This window comes from Larus michahellis, chromosome 1, assembly GCF_964199755.1.
Source record: "Larus michahellis chromosome 1, bLarMic1.1, whole genome shotgun sequence".
Lineage (NCBI taxonomy): Eukaryota > Metazoa > Chordata > Aves > Charadriiformes > Laridae > Larus > Larus michahellis.
This window is the reverse complement of record NC_133896.1, coordinates 196285860-196303279: the sequence shown is the minus strand read 5'-3', so window position 1 is coordinate 196303279 and position 17420 is coordinate 196285860. Positions and strand designations below refer to the sequence as shown.

General features: G+C 35.9%; 1 protein-coding gene across 12 annotated transcripts in view; it reads left to right on the top strand.

Annotated features, from left to right (window-relative positions):
* The window catches only part of NBEA (neurobeachin), a 512894-nt gene that overhangs the window by 428493 nt on the left and 66981 nt on the right, over positions 1 to 17420 (top strand). For all 12 annotated transcript variants that reach the window (XM_074567614.1, XM_074567653.1, XM_074567643.1 and 9 more), the window contains 2 exons: positions 6911 to 7051; positions 15328 to 15447. In XM_074567614.1, the coding sequence (XP_074423715.1) occupies positions 6911 to 7051; positions 15328 to 15447 (261 nt within the window). The remainder of the gene's footprint in view (positions 1 to 6910; positions 7052 to 15327; positions 15448 to 17420) is intronic.

Below are 17420 nucleotides of genomic sequence, written 5' to 3'. Positions count from 1 at the left end.
CTTCCTTCTGTCAGATTTTACCCTGCAATGGAGAAATGTTCCTGCAGATTCGATGGCAAATCTGCACCTCCAGCTAAGCTGTTGATGGATAAAATCTCCTTTGTCGGTTCTTGACCTTCTGTCTTCCCACAAGTTTGCCCTTCTTAGGTTTCACAAAGCCTCTGTCCATAATATTTAGTAATTAATACCCCTCAAACAATCTTTTGAAATAATTTATAATTCTAACACTATTAGGTATGTGGTAAAAGCCGGCAAAAGCAACAAAATTAAAAGTAAAACCACCTATCGTGATTTGTTTTCTTGGTTTAAAATAACTTTGGTAGTTAAACATAGATACTAAATCTAACTTCTTTTAAAATAATTTATGTGTTATTGTGCAAAGTTCATACAAAGCTCCACTGTCAAGTATGATAATTGACTGTACTCCTTTTGAAATTCTTTAACCTCTGGTTCCTAAGGTTTCTGTATAAAATGTGGTACACCACCTTTGCAATATCACAGCTCCTAGTTGAACATACATTACAAATGTAATTCATATGTTTTGCAAAAATGCAATTAGATGTGTTTGGTTTGCTTAGGATGTCAGTGACAGAGTAAAACATATGCCTTTTGCATTTAGCTCAAACTTAAATATTTACGTTTCTGCAAAGCCGTCTTGAACATGTAACTTGTCCTTTCCTTCCATTCAACTTCATTCTGTTTTTATGTAGCACTCCTTATTGTGTTACTTTTACATCCAAATGATGCTTGTTTTTGCGGAACAATTATAGTTAAATATTAGTATGAAAATTATTCTGCCCTTTTTGTTTGAAGTGTTTGGAAATTCCCCTGTCAAGGCTTTTTTTCTCCTTTTACTTACAATTTGAGATTTCAAACGAGGGCCCATGGGCATGGAAGGTGCCGTAGCAGTAGGATATATTGGACCTCTCATTTGATTAGACAGCGTAGGCTCAAGTTTTATTCATTACATATACAAGGTTAAAGGTTATATTTATTGTTTGACAGGATGAAAAGCTAATGAAAGAGGCTGTCATAGATACATAGATTATCTTTTCACTATCAAAACACCAGGTGATCTGCTTATTTTCTCCTTTATTGAGATTTCCTTTAGAAGAATACCTATGGTATTAAACATTAGTACGGGAACAGCGTATGCAGCCCTTACTGTACACTGAGGTTTTGGGGGTTTCAACACACTTAAAATGTGATGTGGTTGGTTTGTGCAAAATCGTATGACTCTTACTCCTAAATTTTAGTGAAAGCATGGGTTTGACATGCTGCATTGTCCCTGCTCATTAAAGTGTAAATGGGAATTTCTCCTCATTTACTTCCAGTCATACATCCTGTTAAATAAAATGATTTCTTCACCAGGCAAAGTAATACTAATATTGACATGTGTATGAAACATCACACGCCCATTCATTGAGTAGAAAAAATTATATTTTGTTAATATAGAAGGTGTTTGACTGACGGGTGGTGATAAGCATAACCACTTTTCCTTATTACTGTGCCATTTCAAGAAAAGGAAGTGATAAAGCCCCAAGGCTTCTAAATGTAATAATGCAAATGAACGTATCGAAGTGTGAATATTTCAAGGCAAACCACACTTAATACTTCCAAAAATGTGTATGCCGTGGAATGGAGTTTATGGGCTTATCTAGAGCCCCTCTCACTAGAAAAATGAAATAAATTTCTGTAACTTAACCTTCTCTCTTTACCACATGCAAGTCTACCACCAAAAGAAAAATGAGTATGATTCTCATTCGATTTAAGCCACACAATTACACATTTGCTTTTTGTAAATAAAAAGTTCATTTACCGAGTGAAAAATTCTGGTACTTTGAATCTGCCAGAACTCTTATATTTGATAATGTCGATATTAATATGCTGAAGAAAAGCCATTTACAAATTTGTATACAATTAGAATTTATTTTAAACTTTAAAGTACCATCCTATGATGTCCTACTTAAAGGTTGTTGTTCGGTGGACTTTTTAAATAAAAAAGCAAGCAGTCAGGACAAGCTCAGTCTGTATTCAGCCAGAGCCAAATAAAGCCACACTCAAGATTTCTTTTGTGCCCAGCTACAATTTTGTGCAGTACATTACAAAAAAAAAAAAAAAAAGAAGAAAAAGAAGATAAACAGATAAGGTAGCTGCTGCATGAATTACAGTCAAGATAAGCAGAATACAGTGGCTGGATAAATAGGATGCTACGTTCAGTTCTGCTCTCATGAGAGAATGTAGTTCTATGAAGATAGCTGGCAAAACAGTAAATATTACATGAGCTAACATAACATGTCCAGTGGATATAAACACTAGAGGTATTGACAATACACTGGTTCAAAGGCCAGATGTCTAAAGAGATTAGCCAGATAAAAAAGAATGACATGAATAGCAGTGTGTTTTTAATGTTAAAGTAAATACTTCACTTTATTTTTAAATGGAAAAAGAAGCATAAAATAAACTCAAACGGCAGCTTTTAGTACATCAGAAGTGAAGTGGCTGAATAGGCATTGTCATACAGTGGGTTGTTTTGCTCGGTTGAGTAAAGAATATCTTATAAAACCATTTTATGAAAAGTTAATAATATTTGATATGAGTCCTTACAGAGGGCTTTTTTAATAAAAAGACAAATGTTGTGTTTGGAAAAAGTGTTTTCTAAAACATGATAGAAAGAACTTTTTATTTAATGTTCAGAACAATTTGTTTGACTGAAATTCAGTTTCTGTGCTAGTCTTATGGTTAAGGTACTGGACCGAGACATAGTACATGGATGGAGCTTTGCCTTTGTATTGTTTGTGCAAGTCGTTTAAACTAGTTTACACAGCAGTAGGATTTCATTGAAATGGAAATGAAATTATTTCCTTTCATTATCTGAAGATACGGGGATTGATCCATAAATAAAATTTATCTCCTTTTTATAGCCACGATATCAGGTTAAAACCATAGTAGTTGACTTTCTGTACTGAGAATGACACTGTAACGCGATGGAAAAGTGACCAGAACTCCACATACCCTACACATTTCACAAGAAATGTGAGAGACTACCGTAGAACTTGTCATCTAAGAGGACACATGCCTCATCAGAGTAAAACTGGGTTAGTTGCTAGTTTGTACAACGGAGATTTAAAGCCTTTACCAAAAATGCATGTTTTTACTGAAGGATGAGCTGTTACCATTTCTTTGGGTAACAGCATTTTGCCACACGGACAGTAAAAAAAACACTAAGGAAGCCAGGGGAAGACCTCTCTGAATTTCCTCCATACTTTTTTATTTATTTAAGCCTGGTCATTTGGTACACACAAGCTGATCTATTTGTGATGAATCAACAAGTTTTTAAATTACACGATAAAAAAAAATGAGATATTTGAGTACTTTCCATTAGTATTTTATGCAAGCATGTATGGTTTTCTACATCAGGGGAGATTTAAGGCCTTTCCGTTAATGTGCAGAGAAGTGGCTCACACAGGGATCTCCTGCACAGAAAAGGAGAAAAGAGATATCAGATATTCCTTGTATTTCTTTGCCACGGGCCAGAGATAACTGATGTAATGCTGAATGAGAAGCTGTGGAGTTGTATGAGCATGGGCAGCTCCCCACTCTCCTCCCTGTGCATTCCAGTTGCCACCTCTGCGTAAATGTTGCCATATTTGCACGCCAGCCTTTCTAGAGCCAACTCAGGGATTTCTAGCACATCTTTGTATTGCAAGCTATAGTCATACCTAAGCAGTTTGCCTGAGAACACTAAAAATCTTTGTGGAATGACAGAAATGAACCTCTGCCTCCTGAATCCCAGGCTACAATCCAGATCACTAGTTCATCCAATCCAGGATCTGTCCTGAGAGGTTGAGGTGAGACTTTCTAGTTGAAGACAAGCTCTACCTCACCTCCTCGTTTCTTTTTTTCTTTCCTTCTCTCTGGGGGAAGGAAGGATAATTCCCAGAAAAGAGTCTTCCCTGAGATTTTCAAATGAAAATTTCCATACCGTGCAAGAAGAGAGATGACTCCCATGATATCTCACTGAAGAGTCCATTTTATTCAGGACATATTTTGTGCATTTCAGCGTTTTTCTTCAAATGAATCCTAAAGTAATTGAAAGAAAAATGGATTCTGACTCTGAAAAGAATATTGATGAGGATGAAGGTAATCTTCAGAATACAGCTTTTTAGGTTTATCATTTAATAAATTGAACATGTGTCTTCTGAAAGTAGATTATTTTGGCTACTTGTGCAGGCATTTTTACATGAAAATGGGAATGTAACATCTTACAACCTTATATCTTTTATCTTTTAAATTGAAATAACACTTCTCCCTGAAGGACCTAGAAAACATGATGGTGTGCTTGCGTTAGTGTTTAAGGTGACTTTGGGAAATTATTGTCAAGTTCTTGCAAGAAAGTACCTCTTTCATTAAATACACCAATATATATATGAATTATTATTTTTTTGTAAAGAGTTATTGAAAGCTATGGGTTGAGCCATCATTAAAATTTTGATTCTCTATAAAATAAAATACCTTGTAATTATTTTTGAGCATCAGTCATGCGTCACAGTTCTCATTACTGTAATCAATTTACAGTGAAGAATGAAAACACACAGCTTATTTGATGAAAGACATCTGATCAGCTTCAAATATATTTTGAAAGGCCTGGAGTTTTGATTTTCAATCTTGCATTAATCACCATATCCCTTCTCTACTGTGCCTTCAGACGTGTACGTACAATAATATTGTGACAGATGACGTCTCTGTCTTCCGTAGCCTCAGAATTCACTGCAGCGTAGGGTACGATGCACCTTCACAGTGGAGGGAAGAAAGATTCTCACGGTGTTTTTCCATTACAAAATACAATCTCACCGATTTGTCTGCCATCTTGTGTTACCTTCTCAGAGGGGGTGAACGTTTCCTGTTAACAGAGTAGGGCCTGAATTACTGCTGTAGCTTTTGAAATGTGCGGTTGGGGACTGGAGTTTGTTCTGCCAGAGATGTGGATGCACAGTACCTTAATGAGGGTGGTGTGAGCGGGTCCCACACAGTCCCCAAAGCAGCCTAGAGCCCCAATATAATTTAGCAAAGTGCACATATATGTGCACAGTTTATCAGTCTAATAGGAAAAGAATGTCTTTTAATAAGTTGCTCTTTCAAGGAAGTGGTTGAACAAGCATTTTTATATATTGGCGACTTATAGGCTATAATAATGCCAGTGTGTTTCCTGACAGTGGCAGGATGTGTAACAAAACCAAGTATAAAAAAAAATGCAAATATTTATTTTTTCTTTTTTTCAGTAGCCGGGAAACAAGCCTGGAAAGTGTTAGGGAATGGTCATACTTCTTTTTCAAGAATGTTTTGTGAGGTCTTGCAGTGCAATCTGCACCAGATAACACTGATCCTTAGGGATTACTCATACATTTTACACGTATGAGAAAGCTATTAACATCTCCATGACATAGCAAAGTATAAAGCATCCAGACTGTTTCATGTGAGAAATACGGAAATCAGAATGTTTTAAAATGTAAGCGTTCATCAAACACTGCTATTTAAGAACAAGATCTAATATGTAAAGTTGGAAAACACCATGTTTTATGTCAGTCTCTTTAACAGCCATCTCAAAAGACATAGCAGCACTGAAGGAATAAAATACTTGTAGCTTTAAAATTGTTCAGTTACATACGTAGTGTAGTGAAACACACTGATATTGCACTGGTATTTCCATTCCAAATGACTCAGTAGAAAAACTGTGTGGGGGAATGAAATGCAAGAATACCTGTTAGCATTTTGAAATGGGTCAAAGTCCTTGCATATTTGTTTTTTTTCAAGTTGTAATTCCCGTAATAATATCAATTCTAACTCTTAATTTTTGATTAATACAAATCAAGTACTCATTTAAAATTATAATAAGTTTATACAATTATTTGGTGTGGAAGTGTGCTCTCCTCTAATTATTAACTTCTGTGTGTTTGGTTAATCTTACTACAAAGGTAAAATATAAGCTAAGATTCTTTCCAGATCTCATCTGGAAAAACAGATTGAAGATCACTTACATATTTATCTCAACATTTTAGTTACTTTGTGTTGTATTTTCTTTATCCCAGTGACTTTTGTATCACACAATAACAAATGCATTTTGCAAAAAAAATTCTGAGATAAAGTGGGCTAAAAAAATTACAGAAAAGCATTTCTCCCCTAAGTAGACACATCAAAACCAACGGTTCCTACTACTTGCTACTTATGTTTCTTTTGGTTCTACGTAATTTGTATAGTTGTCTGTTAAATCTGCTCAGAATGGAGTTTCTATTTGTGAATAATTTCCAAATTCTATTGTTTTTAAGAACAAAGCTTGTTTGTTTCACTCAGTAAAACCTGGCTTTGTTCAGTCAGAAAGTAGATCCAGTCCTGCAGGACTATGCATGGTTTTTAAGTATTTCTGCTTAGGATCACCAGACACCGTCAGCAGTTCCGCGTGAAATCTTTTCATCATGAATGGCGCATTACAAAGTATCCTGTGTGAGCAAAAGTCAGTTTTCATTAGCTGTGTGATTACGGTGAATGACAGCAACAGAAATATTAGTTTGGCCTCAATGCATTTAAAATGCAGTTTTAGAAGTCTATTTCCAGAACAATGTTATTGAATTAATTGGGAAACAACTCATATTTCAAGAAGGTCTTGAAAGTTTGCAGATGTGGATCACTTATATTTGTCAATTAAAATAAGGAAAGTCATAAGACTTTTAGTACACGAAGCCTTTGAAAAGAAATTCTAAGATTACAGCAATCTGAAGGGATTACTATAGCATGGAATGAGTTTGGTTGCAGGGTCTCTGATGTAGTGAATCTTAATGCAGAATTAACCTGTGACGTATCAGACAGGCTGCCCTCCAGCTGATAATATATTTGACCTCTCATCCCTTTGTAGCCTATCGGTGCTTTGAACCCAAAGAGAGCAGTCTTCTATGCAGAACGGTATGAGACATGGGAAGATGATCAGACTCCACCTTATCATTACAACACCCACTACTCTACATCTACTTCTACGCTGGCTTGGCTTGTTCGTATTGTAAGTATTTCTGGATCCTGGTTTTCATTAATATCTTTATCTACAGCATCTCTCCTGTCACCACCACGACGATTTTTTAGATGAAAGTGCTTTTATATCAAAATCTCACTGTTCTTCCTTACTTTAAGATCTCAGAAATTGTCTAGGTGTACTGTGTATACTCATTTGTAGTGATTCCTTCCTACCCAAACAATCTGAAATATATTTGAACACAAAATTGTGGTGATGTAGGGACACATACAATGAAGAAAATCCATCTAAAACTAAATCCATCTAAAAAAAGTGTATAGACAATACAGAAAGCTGATACTACTCATATATTCTTTTATTATTTTCAGCTAGGGACAGATATATACAACATTAAAAAAAAACCTCTTGTAAAAAGCACATTAAACCCTGTCGGATTGAGAGGAGAATTATAGAACCAGTTTTATATTAAAGCAGTATGGAGTAATATTTTATGCAAATGAACTATGCTTCTCAATGAATTAATAACTTAGAGTTTTCAGAAAAGTAAAAATGCAGATTCCAACTTCAAACTGCCATTTCAGTTCTGGAAACCTCACGCTTAAATCCTATCCTCAAAATCAGATCTAAGGAAAGGGGGCCAAACTGCAAAGGTAGAATGAATCTGAATTCAATTTGTGTTAAGACAACGAATTACAGAGAAAAGAGTGTTGATGAGAAACTTAAGGTTTCACAGAAAAACCTGAATTAATGAAAAATGGAGCCGCTATGTAATTACTAAACTTAAACTAGACACTGCCAATACAAATCTGTTGCGTAGGGTGTATTCTAAGCATGTTTCGCACACAACCAAGCAAAGCAGAACTGCACAAAGTGGTTTTCACTGAGTTTTCACTCATCTCAGCTTCCCTTAGGCACGTCTTGTTTTTCTGCTTTTCTGCTCAGAAGGGAAGAATTCATGTGTCTGAGTTCAGGATATACTTCTCAACCCATGGGAAACTAAACGTTGATTACACTCCTATACGGGGTGATCACTGTACTCCTTTTAAATGTTGCTAAATTATTCATGTACTGTGAATACATTTTATGGTTCACACGTGCTTCTTTGTTGCCTTAAAGTATATTAAAAACAGTGGTTTCATTTGCATGTTTATCTATTAATTTTGGTTGCTATTCAACAGAAGATGCCCCCTTGCTAGTCAGCAAATCCGTAGGCCTGAAAGTCTGCTTACAGGCTGAATGTACAACACACCAAGGAGCATTCATTTCCTGTATTAGGCTAATGCTGTGTCATTTTTACTGCTGTTGTTTATGGAATATTGTAGGTGTTCTTGCCTCTTTCTTTTCTGCCCTAAAAGAGCAAGAGAACAAGGTCTCGATGGCCTTGCAATATAGACTTGACAAATGATGTTTGCTAGAGCAAGCCATATATGTGAGAATAGAAAGCAGAGAAGAAAAGGAAAAGCAGCGCTTTCCAGGGAAGAGATTGCTGATGGCATGAAGGTGAAAACAACAAATGGAGAATTTAAATATGGGGCACACCTAGATAGGTATTTAAAAGATTATTTAATTAGGAGTGACCAGCAAAGAAAAGCAATCACTAGTGGGAGGAGACAACATAAGCGAGAGGGAGGCAGATGTGGGGAAAGTTTAAAGCTCAGAAAAGGGAAAAAAGATGACGTCATGAGATCAGATAGGGCTGCGTATGGAAACACAAAACAAAGATTTGAAAATAAATGCGTATAGAGACAGTGAAAGATTATAGCTATGGGGTTTATAAAGTCATACTGATCTTGAGAGAGAGATTTTTGGCTGCAAAATACAGGATGAAAAATCCTAAGGGAGAAGATTATGCCATTGAAGTTGATAGATTAGGCTAAATCAGATTTCTGGAAGTTAAAGTAGGATTTCTTGCTTGCAAATTTTTTGAGCTAGTGTTTTGGCATGAGTTTGTGAAGAACTGTGTAAGAACATTTTCTAAAAGGTAAATTACAGTCTAGTCCAGGAAGCAGAAGGTGACAATAAGAGATGCAGAGATTCAGACAGAAGAATGCTTTCAGTTTTTTAAGAGATTGGAGAAGATTCAAGGGAAGAGATGTGTTACAGTAGAGCTTTTCGTAGTAAATGACAACATACTGAGAGTGAAAGAGAGGAGTGGAAAGTGAAATTGTGGGAGAAGACTCTGTAGACCAAATAATAACAGAAAAGGGAAAGAAAAAAGATAGAAATGGAATGAAAACAAACAAGCAAACAAACAAACAAAATAGCTGTGACAAAAAGTATACGGGAATGAGATGGTCTAGCCAGAAGCAGAACAAACCAAGATAATGGGGATCCAGAGGGAGAAACTACCTTTGTACTGGAGGAAACAGTAGTTGCAGTAGGAAAGGAAGTTTCAGCCACTCTGAAGTATGTATATATAGAGTTGTGTAATTGCCACAAAAACTTAAAAATTTTTTTGAATCTTGCTTTTTGGCTTTGACAGATGCAATCTGGTTCCTGTCAGTTCTCTTCAAAGCCTTGCTTGTAATATCATATTTCTGAGTCAATTCTGTGATAATCTGCTCCCTACTGCCTTCTATTTCCCTCTCTTGCTTTCCTTTATCTGACGTATCAGTCTACTTTTATAAAAAGTACTTTGTGCCTTAGCCTCAGTTCTCTCCTGTTTAATTGATTTTGATATCATCAATCTCTGCCTCTGTTTTGTCATTAAATTTTTTACTGGTAATACAATTCTCTCTTGAGTTCTTTTGTGTACTAAGAGCGTCTAGTAAAAATCCATCTTTAAAATTGACCTATTTCATTTTGTTTTCAAAAACATGACAGCGGCTTAGCATAGAATATGTTGAAGCTACTGATAATCACAGCAACTATAATTACTTTATTACTAATTTTTTTGTTCTTCTGCCTTTTATTATACTTGATAGAATAGAGTGCAATCCTTAAGTGAAGTTATGGGCTACTAGTGCTTCTGCAGAGCTTCTGTTTGTATTTTCTGAGAGCTGGTTGTACAAGTCTAGGAGTGCTCCATTCTGTTCTGTAAAAACGCTAGTAGGAAAATGAAGGCAGTTTCAGGATCAGCAATGGTTCAGCCTCACCAGCCGTATATCAGATTGGTTACAGTCACTTTTGAGGGTTATACACCTGACCCTGACACTCTCCCAAAGCAAGATAATGTACACATCCTCTTTCTGTACAGACCCCTGCACACACACATACATGTATACATGCACACACTCATATGTGAATTGAAATGATAATTCTTAATTAACCTGTACATGTTTATTTAAACTAATCCATTGTACATTTCAGACCACTCCATAATACTGGAATTCCGAAAGGTCAGGAAACAATCTTCTAACTAGCTTCACAAGAAATGAACTGAGACACAGCCTAGAAATTTTTAATGCTATAGTTACAAATGAATCCTGCGTGTTCTCTAAAAATGTTAGGTTTATATCCAAAATCAACTGTTTCTTGAAAGTGATCAGCTTGCTTTCTAAGTTGAGAGGTAGATTATTAAAGGCCAGGTAACTACTTTACAGAGATGCATAATGAATGTGAAAGTCTACTGCATTGTTCAGTCAGGGTAATAATGATGATAGAAACTAACAGGGAACACCATTGTTTGTGTAATATTGCTTTCCTCTCCTTTGAGGTGTTACTGGAATCAAACCATGGTTAAACATTTTTGCACATCTCACATCTTTAGATCTAAGCCCAAGAAATTCAACTTATTCCTTAGGAAACATCACCCACAAGTTTGCTCCAGCAAGCAGAATAAAAAGTATTCTGGAAAGGGATGCACTGTTCTGTTGATGCAGTTTCATTTTTGTATCACTGAAATTAAATATTTTTAGTTTATGGATAGGTGACCTTACCACCTGGTTCAAGAGTAATTTTTTTAACATCCTTTCCATGTGGGCTGTAGTACTGAGTTGCAGCAGATAGAATGGTTTAAACAAAGAATCCTACATCAGAATGCTGTCTATCCCAGTGACCTGAATGTCAGCCTGAAAAGTACATAGAAGAAAACAGAAGAATTAATTCTGTCTTGAATGTGAATATCATCATTGCTTTCACATTTTCAGGTGAAACAGGCTAATTGACAAGCGGCTGAACATGAGCCAGCAGTGTGCCCGGGTGGCCAAGAGGGCCAATGGCATCCTGGCTTGTATTAGAAATAGTGTGACCAGCAGAAGGAGGGAGGTGATTGTCCCCCTGTACTCAGCACTGGTGAGGCCACACCTTGAGTATTGTGTCCAGTTCTGGGCACCTCAATATGAGAGAGATATCGAGGTGCTGGAGCGAGTGCAGAGGAGGGCAACGAAGCTGGTGAAGGGCCTGGAGAATAAATCTTATGAGGAGCGATTGAAGGAGCTGGGACTGTTTAGTTTGAGGAAGAGGAGGCTGCGGGGAGACCTCATCACTCTCTACAACTACTTGAAAGGCCATTGTAGAGAGGTTGGTGCTGGTCTCTTCTCACAGGTAATTAGGGATAGAACAAGAGGGAATGGCTTTAAGCTGCAACAGGGTAGGTTTAGACTGGACATTAGGAAAAAATTCTTCACAGAACAAGTGGTCAGACACTGGAATAGGCTGCCCAGGGAGGTGGTGGAGTCACCATCCCTGCATGTGTTTAAGAGTCGTTTAGATGTAGTGTTAGGGGATATGGTGTAGGGGAGAACTTTGTAGAGTGGGGTTGATGGTCGGACTCGATGATCCCAAGGGTCTTTTCCAACCTAAATGATTCTATGATTCTAAGGTGCAATTGGATGCTCTCAGTAGTTGCTGTTGAAGAAGCTGTGTTTGCATGAATCAGTTACATCGTCATTGAAACAGTATTACAGAGCATGATTCTTTAACGTTGTGGTCAAGAAGTATGTGGAGAATAATTGGTTTCTAATTTCTGTTACAATAACTAAGTACTTGTACAAGGCGGAAGAAATCCTGAATTTATTGTGAGTCAGGTCTGATTGAGCCAAAACTAGTTTTTAGTGAGATTCAAAGGGGAGGAGGACTTGAAATCTTCTTGTAAACAGAAGTGAATCTGAGTCTCCTATTTGGTAGATTTGAGCAGGACAGTCACAAATATATCAGACAGAAGGTGTACGTCATTCTGACAAAACCAGAAATACTTTCTTTTTCTCTCTTACAAATGGCTGAGAAGATATTTTTGTTTGACATGAGATGTCTCAGAATCACACATCCCTTCCTCTTCTTTCCCCTTCTCCCACCATAAATGATTCAAATGGCACTAGGCAGTGTTAAAAGGGGGATGGAGGGAGAGAAGTGCTGTTGAATGGAAAAATGACTTGTTCCCACAGCTCAAGCTTGTATTCATTGTAATCAAGTACCCCAGAAATCTCTCTTCTTTTTGGCAGTGAACAAGGCGTGAATTTTATTCAGAATATTAGGAACGAGTGAGATGGGGTTATAATGAAAACATTGTGCAGCTTTATAGCTTTCACAGCAACAAAACCTTTACATGAAATGACAGTAATCGGTATCATAGAATAACAGTATTTAAATGAGTATATTGAACACAGATATGAATTGTGTTTATATCATATGAGCACTTGACTTTCCAGAGAATAAAAATTACCTTAAAATTATGTGAGAGGTCTGAGATAATGCAAGTGAAAGCTCTGCATTTCTGCTAAGGATTAAAAATCCAAAAAGATAGGCACAACAGGTCATAGCAGGAGAGCATAATAGGGCACCCTGTAGTGCTCAGCTATTAAAAGTTTAATCCTTGATTATGAATTTTATTGCTTTTGTATATTTGTCTCAGATGCTTAAAATAATGTTGTCATGGAATTTTGGATTAATATTTTTACATAATTTATTGTAATTACATCATTTTCCTGGTTTCTCCTTTTTTTTTTAATCCATCAACCGCTGCAGATTTCAGAACCTCAGCAGTGACCCATAGTCACACAATGATATTCACAACAAATTATGCGTATCTTATAAAGAAAAAAGTGACAGGTTGGTGTTGGTAGAAGACAGAATTATTTGTTCTCGGATCAACAACATATAAAGTTTTTGAGTACAGTTGAGCTAGAAAGATAGCATAATTTACCAAGATTGCTATTGCAAATATATACAGAGAATTGGAGGGTGAGAATTTAGTTAAAAACCAAATAATTCTAATGTTGGAAGAATTTAATGTACACTTAATGTTAAAATTATAATATTAATAGAATTTTAGGCTAAATTAATATAATCCAATTCCTGTGTATATTTTTGTCAGTTTGCTAGCTCTGGGTCTGAATCCTACGCTTTTTCATTTCTGTTTTACATGAAATTCACTATGTGAAACATTGTAAAATCTAGGCATATAAAAACTTAATTTCTTTTCAGTATTGCAATTCATTGTGATACATTTATGCTGCTCACCAAGTAGAGCTGGTGTTAAATTTTAATATTGTATTCAAATTATAAGTCTCTTCCTCACTTGCCACGCACTCTTTCAATATTCGCGAGTGCAAACAAAGTCATTGTGCAATGGGAGTTAGGGTCCTCCAACGAGAAATGATACTGTGATTATTTTTTATTTAATTTCATTCTTTTTAGTTAACTATTTAACGTACTAGGATTCTCTGAGGGGAGTAAATGCACTGATGAAACTGTATTTCTTAGATTGTTACGTATTCTTTTGAATGTATCTTTTTAATAGAAATCCTCAATGTTTTAAGAGAAAAAAAGACATGGAAAAAATTGCATTATTGTAATGAAAACTATTCCATATTTGCACTGACATACACTGAAAGTTAAGATACTGTCCCTGGCTAAAAAAAAAAGAACAAAAAAATCTTTGTTCAAATATAAACAGTTCCCTTAAGCTGCTTCAAAGGTACTGGCATACTATGATGACAATAAGAGAGATATCCCATTCCTTCTCCTTTAGAGACAGAAATTTAGAGTTTTTCTCTTCTTTGAAAGAAAGTAGCCTGTGTTGATGTTGTGTATGATAGAGAAGATTAATTGGGAAGGCATGTGGAGTAAAGATTAGAGAAATAGTGGTCTCCGGAAGTCTGAATTCCCTCTTTTGTTTTCCTCCTCTTTTTGGATTCTTGCACTACGTTTGCATACATGCTTTCCTTGTGTATATTTTAATTGCTCTTAAATGCTACAGAAAATTAATTACTTTGTCCTCTTTAATCTTGGGAAATTTAAACACAATGTGTATAATGTGACATAATTCCCTCAAAATTTCTTTATTAATAGAGGAGTTCCCTCCTTTGTTCAAAAGTTTCAGAAAAGGAAAGAGAGGACATATAGAATAAAATTCAAAGAGTAGATGGGTAATACTGTCATAAGAATTATGATCTGGTGATTATGAACTGCCGTGATTAACGAAATTTCCAAATGATCAGAAGATGCAAAGAAATAAGTTTGAGTGTGAATTTAACAAAAGGGACACTTTTCCCCATCAGACTTTGGCAAAGAGGAAGAAGTAGCTTCCACCCATGTGGACATATTGCCAAATATTAATTGAATCAGAGAGCTAATGGAGTGGTGGCGGAAAACCAGGGGGTTGGCAATGATCTTGGTGTTCAGGTTCTGCTGTCAAATTAAAGATTCAGTCCCCCGTTAACCCTTCCCCTGCAGTGGAATGCAGTGACATAAAAATGCGTTCTCCAAACTGTGTAAGACTTGAGCTTCCATTTAGTAAGTATTGGGAGTGTGTAATTCAGATAGAATTAACAAAAGTAAAAACAAAAAAAATATTTTATCTCTGTACCTCTGCCCCAAAGTAATGTTAAAGCTAGATATCTTGTAACCGTAGTCAGCCTCATAATGACCGTACAGCCATTCTGCCCAACGTGAGGCAGAATGGAACCTCCTGAGGCCTTTTAAATTAAATGAAAACAAAAGGAAAATCCAGACAGGGGATTTTTTAAGATTTTATTTTGACATACCATCTTGCAAGGAGTAAACAAAGCATGGTAATATAAATAACACAGAGGGTGTTTGTGATGGTTGCAGTGAAGTAGGCAGCCATTGTGAACTGGAACTGAGCTACATAGGTCCGCCACTGATAGGTAATTATTCTTATGGAAGAGTGAATATATAAAATAACCTTTCCTGCAGAACTCAAGATTTGTGTGTGCAAAATGTTTTAGTGACAATAAATGTACTAAGATATTCAGTACAGATATAACTATGAGGTGCCATATTTTTCTTTAATACTGCCTTTATGAAGTATTTTGATCTGCAAAACTTATTTGGGTTTCTTTAGAAACTTGCTGCATGATTCCTTCCACTGTTTTCTTAATCCATCTTCATTTCATTGACTACAGGAGCCCTTTACAACATTCTTTCTAAATGCAAATGACGGCAAATTTGACCACCCAGATCGAACCTTCTCTTCAGTAGCCAGATCTTGGAGGAACAGCCAAAGAGATACCTCAGATGTGAAGGTAACATATACGTTAAATAAATTGGTAAACGTGCATTTTGATTTATGGTATTTTGTTTTATGTAGGGACAAATAAGGCTTTGTATTTCATATCTTTATATTCAGCACACTAGGTATAGTTTAAATAAAAGGTAGATGTTACTAAAGACTATTGTTCTAACAGAAACATTCAAAGATTCTTTGAAGTTGAGTGGACAAAAGGTGTTTTGTTTTTAGAGAAAAACAACCTAACTGATCTAATTTAGATCAGATAATCAGGAGATGGAGAAAAGCCCAATAAATTGTTCTTTCCTGCTGTTAACTCAATATTTGGCCCACTCCATAAAACACAGCAGGAATTGGATTTGACCTTAAAGTGTCATATTGTTATAGCTTGCCTAGCTCTGGGTTTGCATTGCCTGGGGCAATTAATAAAGCATTAATGACAAGACCCATTTAAAATGTTGGCTTTTCTGTACAGCTTTAGCTTTTACTTGACTGTGCCTGGGGATATTATGCAACAATACGCATTAGATTAAAACAACTTCTACACGATATACAGAAACAGCCGGAGAGCAGCGTGATTTTACTGTTGTTATTCCTTGCCTATTGTTAAATACAAAGGGTTATTGTTCATATACATGGGACCTTATCAGAAATAAACCAAAAATCTAATGATATTTTGAATAATATGGTCCTTTCTTGATTCTCATTTTCCCATTTCGCATGAGGTAGGCAAAGGCTGCAGTATACCATTAATGGCTCTTTTTTTTAAACTTCATTTAAAAGTGAATTTATCCTTCTTCTGTTTTGATACTGCCACTCATAGGAGGAAATGCTAAAGTCAAGGTCACATTACCATTATATTTTTGACTTAAATTGACAAAAGATGTAAGTCTGTTGATTTATTTTTATGCCAGATCTCCTGTTTATGTAAATATTCCAGCAGTCTCAGAAGTGTATGTGGACAAACCATGTTGTTATTATTCAGTTTCCAGTTAGAATAACAAATTGTAAATTGTACTGCCATCTTAACATATGGGAGAAAATGCTCTTTAAAGGAAAAAAAATTAACCTAAACCTTTTACAACCTATTTCATGTTTATTTATGCTCGTCTCAAACTCAATAGTATTTTAAGTACTATCACTGTTACCTTTGTAAGAAAAACGAAGGAAATTTCTGTACCTGTTGGAAGGAATTCAAGTTAATATCTGCTATATTTGAAATGCAGCCATTTCTTCAAATTCAAAGTGCTGACATTTTGATTTTTCCTTTGAATGAAATACGGTTTTCCTGGAATTCCACCAGAATATCTGGGAAAATGGCATCCTAGGAGTGGGGCTGAAACAAAAGATAAGAGCCTTAAACTGAGGAATAAGGGAAGACAGTTGGAAGTGACTGTAATCTTCTTGTCTGGCTTTAGTACACAGGAGGAGGGCAGCTAAATACATGAAGGCATTGCAAAAGATAAAGAAATATCTGTGGACAGACGGAGGGATGGTATTCAACTAGGGTATATAATTAGTGAAAGGATTGTTCCTAAACTAGCAACCGAATGAGTTATCAGGAAAACAAAGAACTAAAATATTTGTGTAAAAATACAAGGACTCCTGTGAACCAAGTCGTGTAATTTAAACTGCTGCTTCCAGCTATTGCAAGGATGCAGGAATTTTGGGTGGATAAGAGTTGCATTACAAAATGTATTTGTATTTTAAAAAATCCAAGTTATTAAAATAAAACAAGTATTAAAAAGATGCTCAAAACCAGGTACTCACCTTTAGAAATGGAATGCAAAAGGTGCAGATGTGGGGAAGCTATGTACTTTAATGCCATTGAGTTTAAAGAAGGGAGTTGGGGGTAACTTGGATAAAATAGTAACAATTAAGGGTCAGAGTTACATTGGGGAAAAGACTGTCAATGTATTCTAGAATACATTTGGGAGTCTGCCATAGAGCCCTAGAGTCAAATTTAGATATACATACATTTCTGTTACG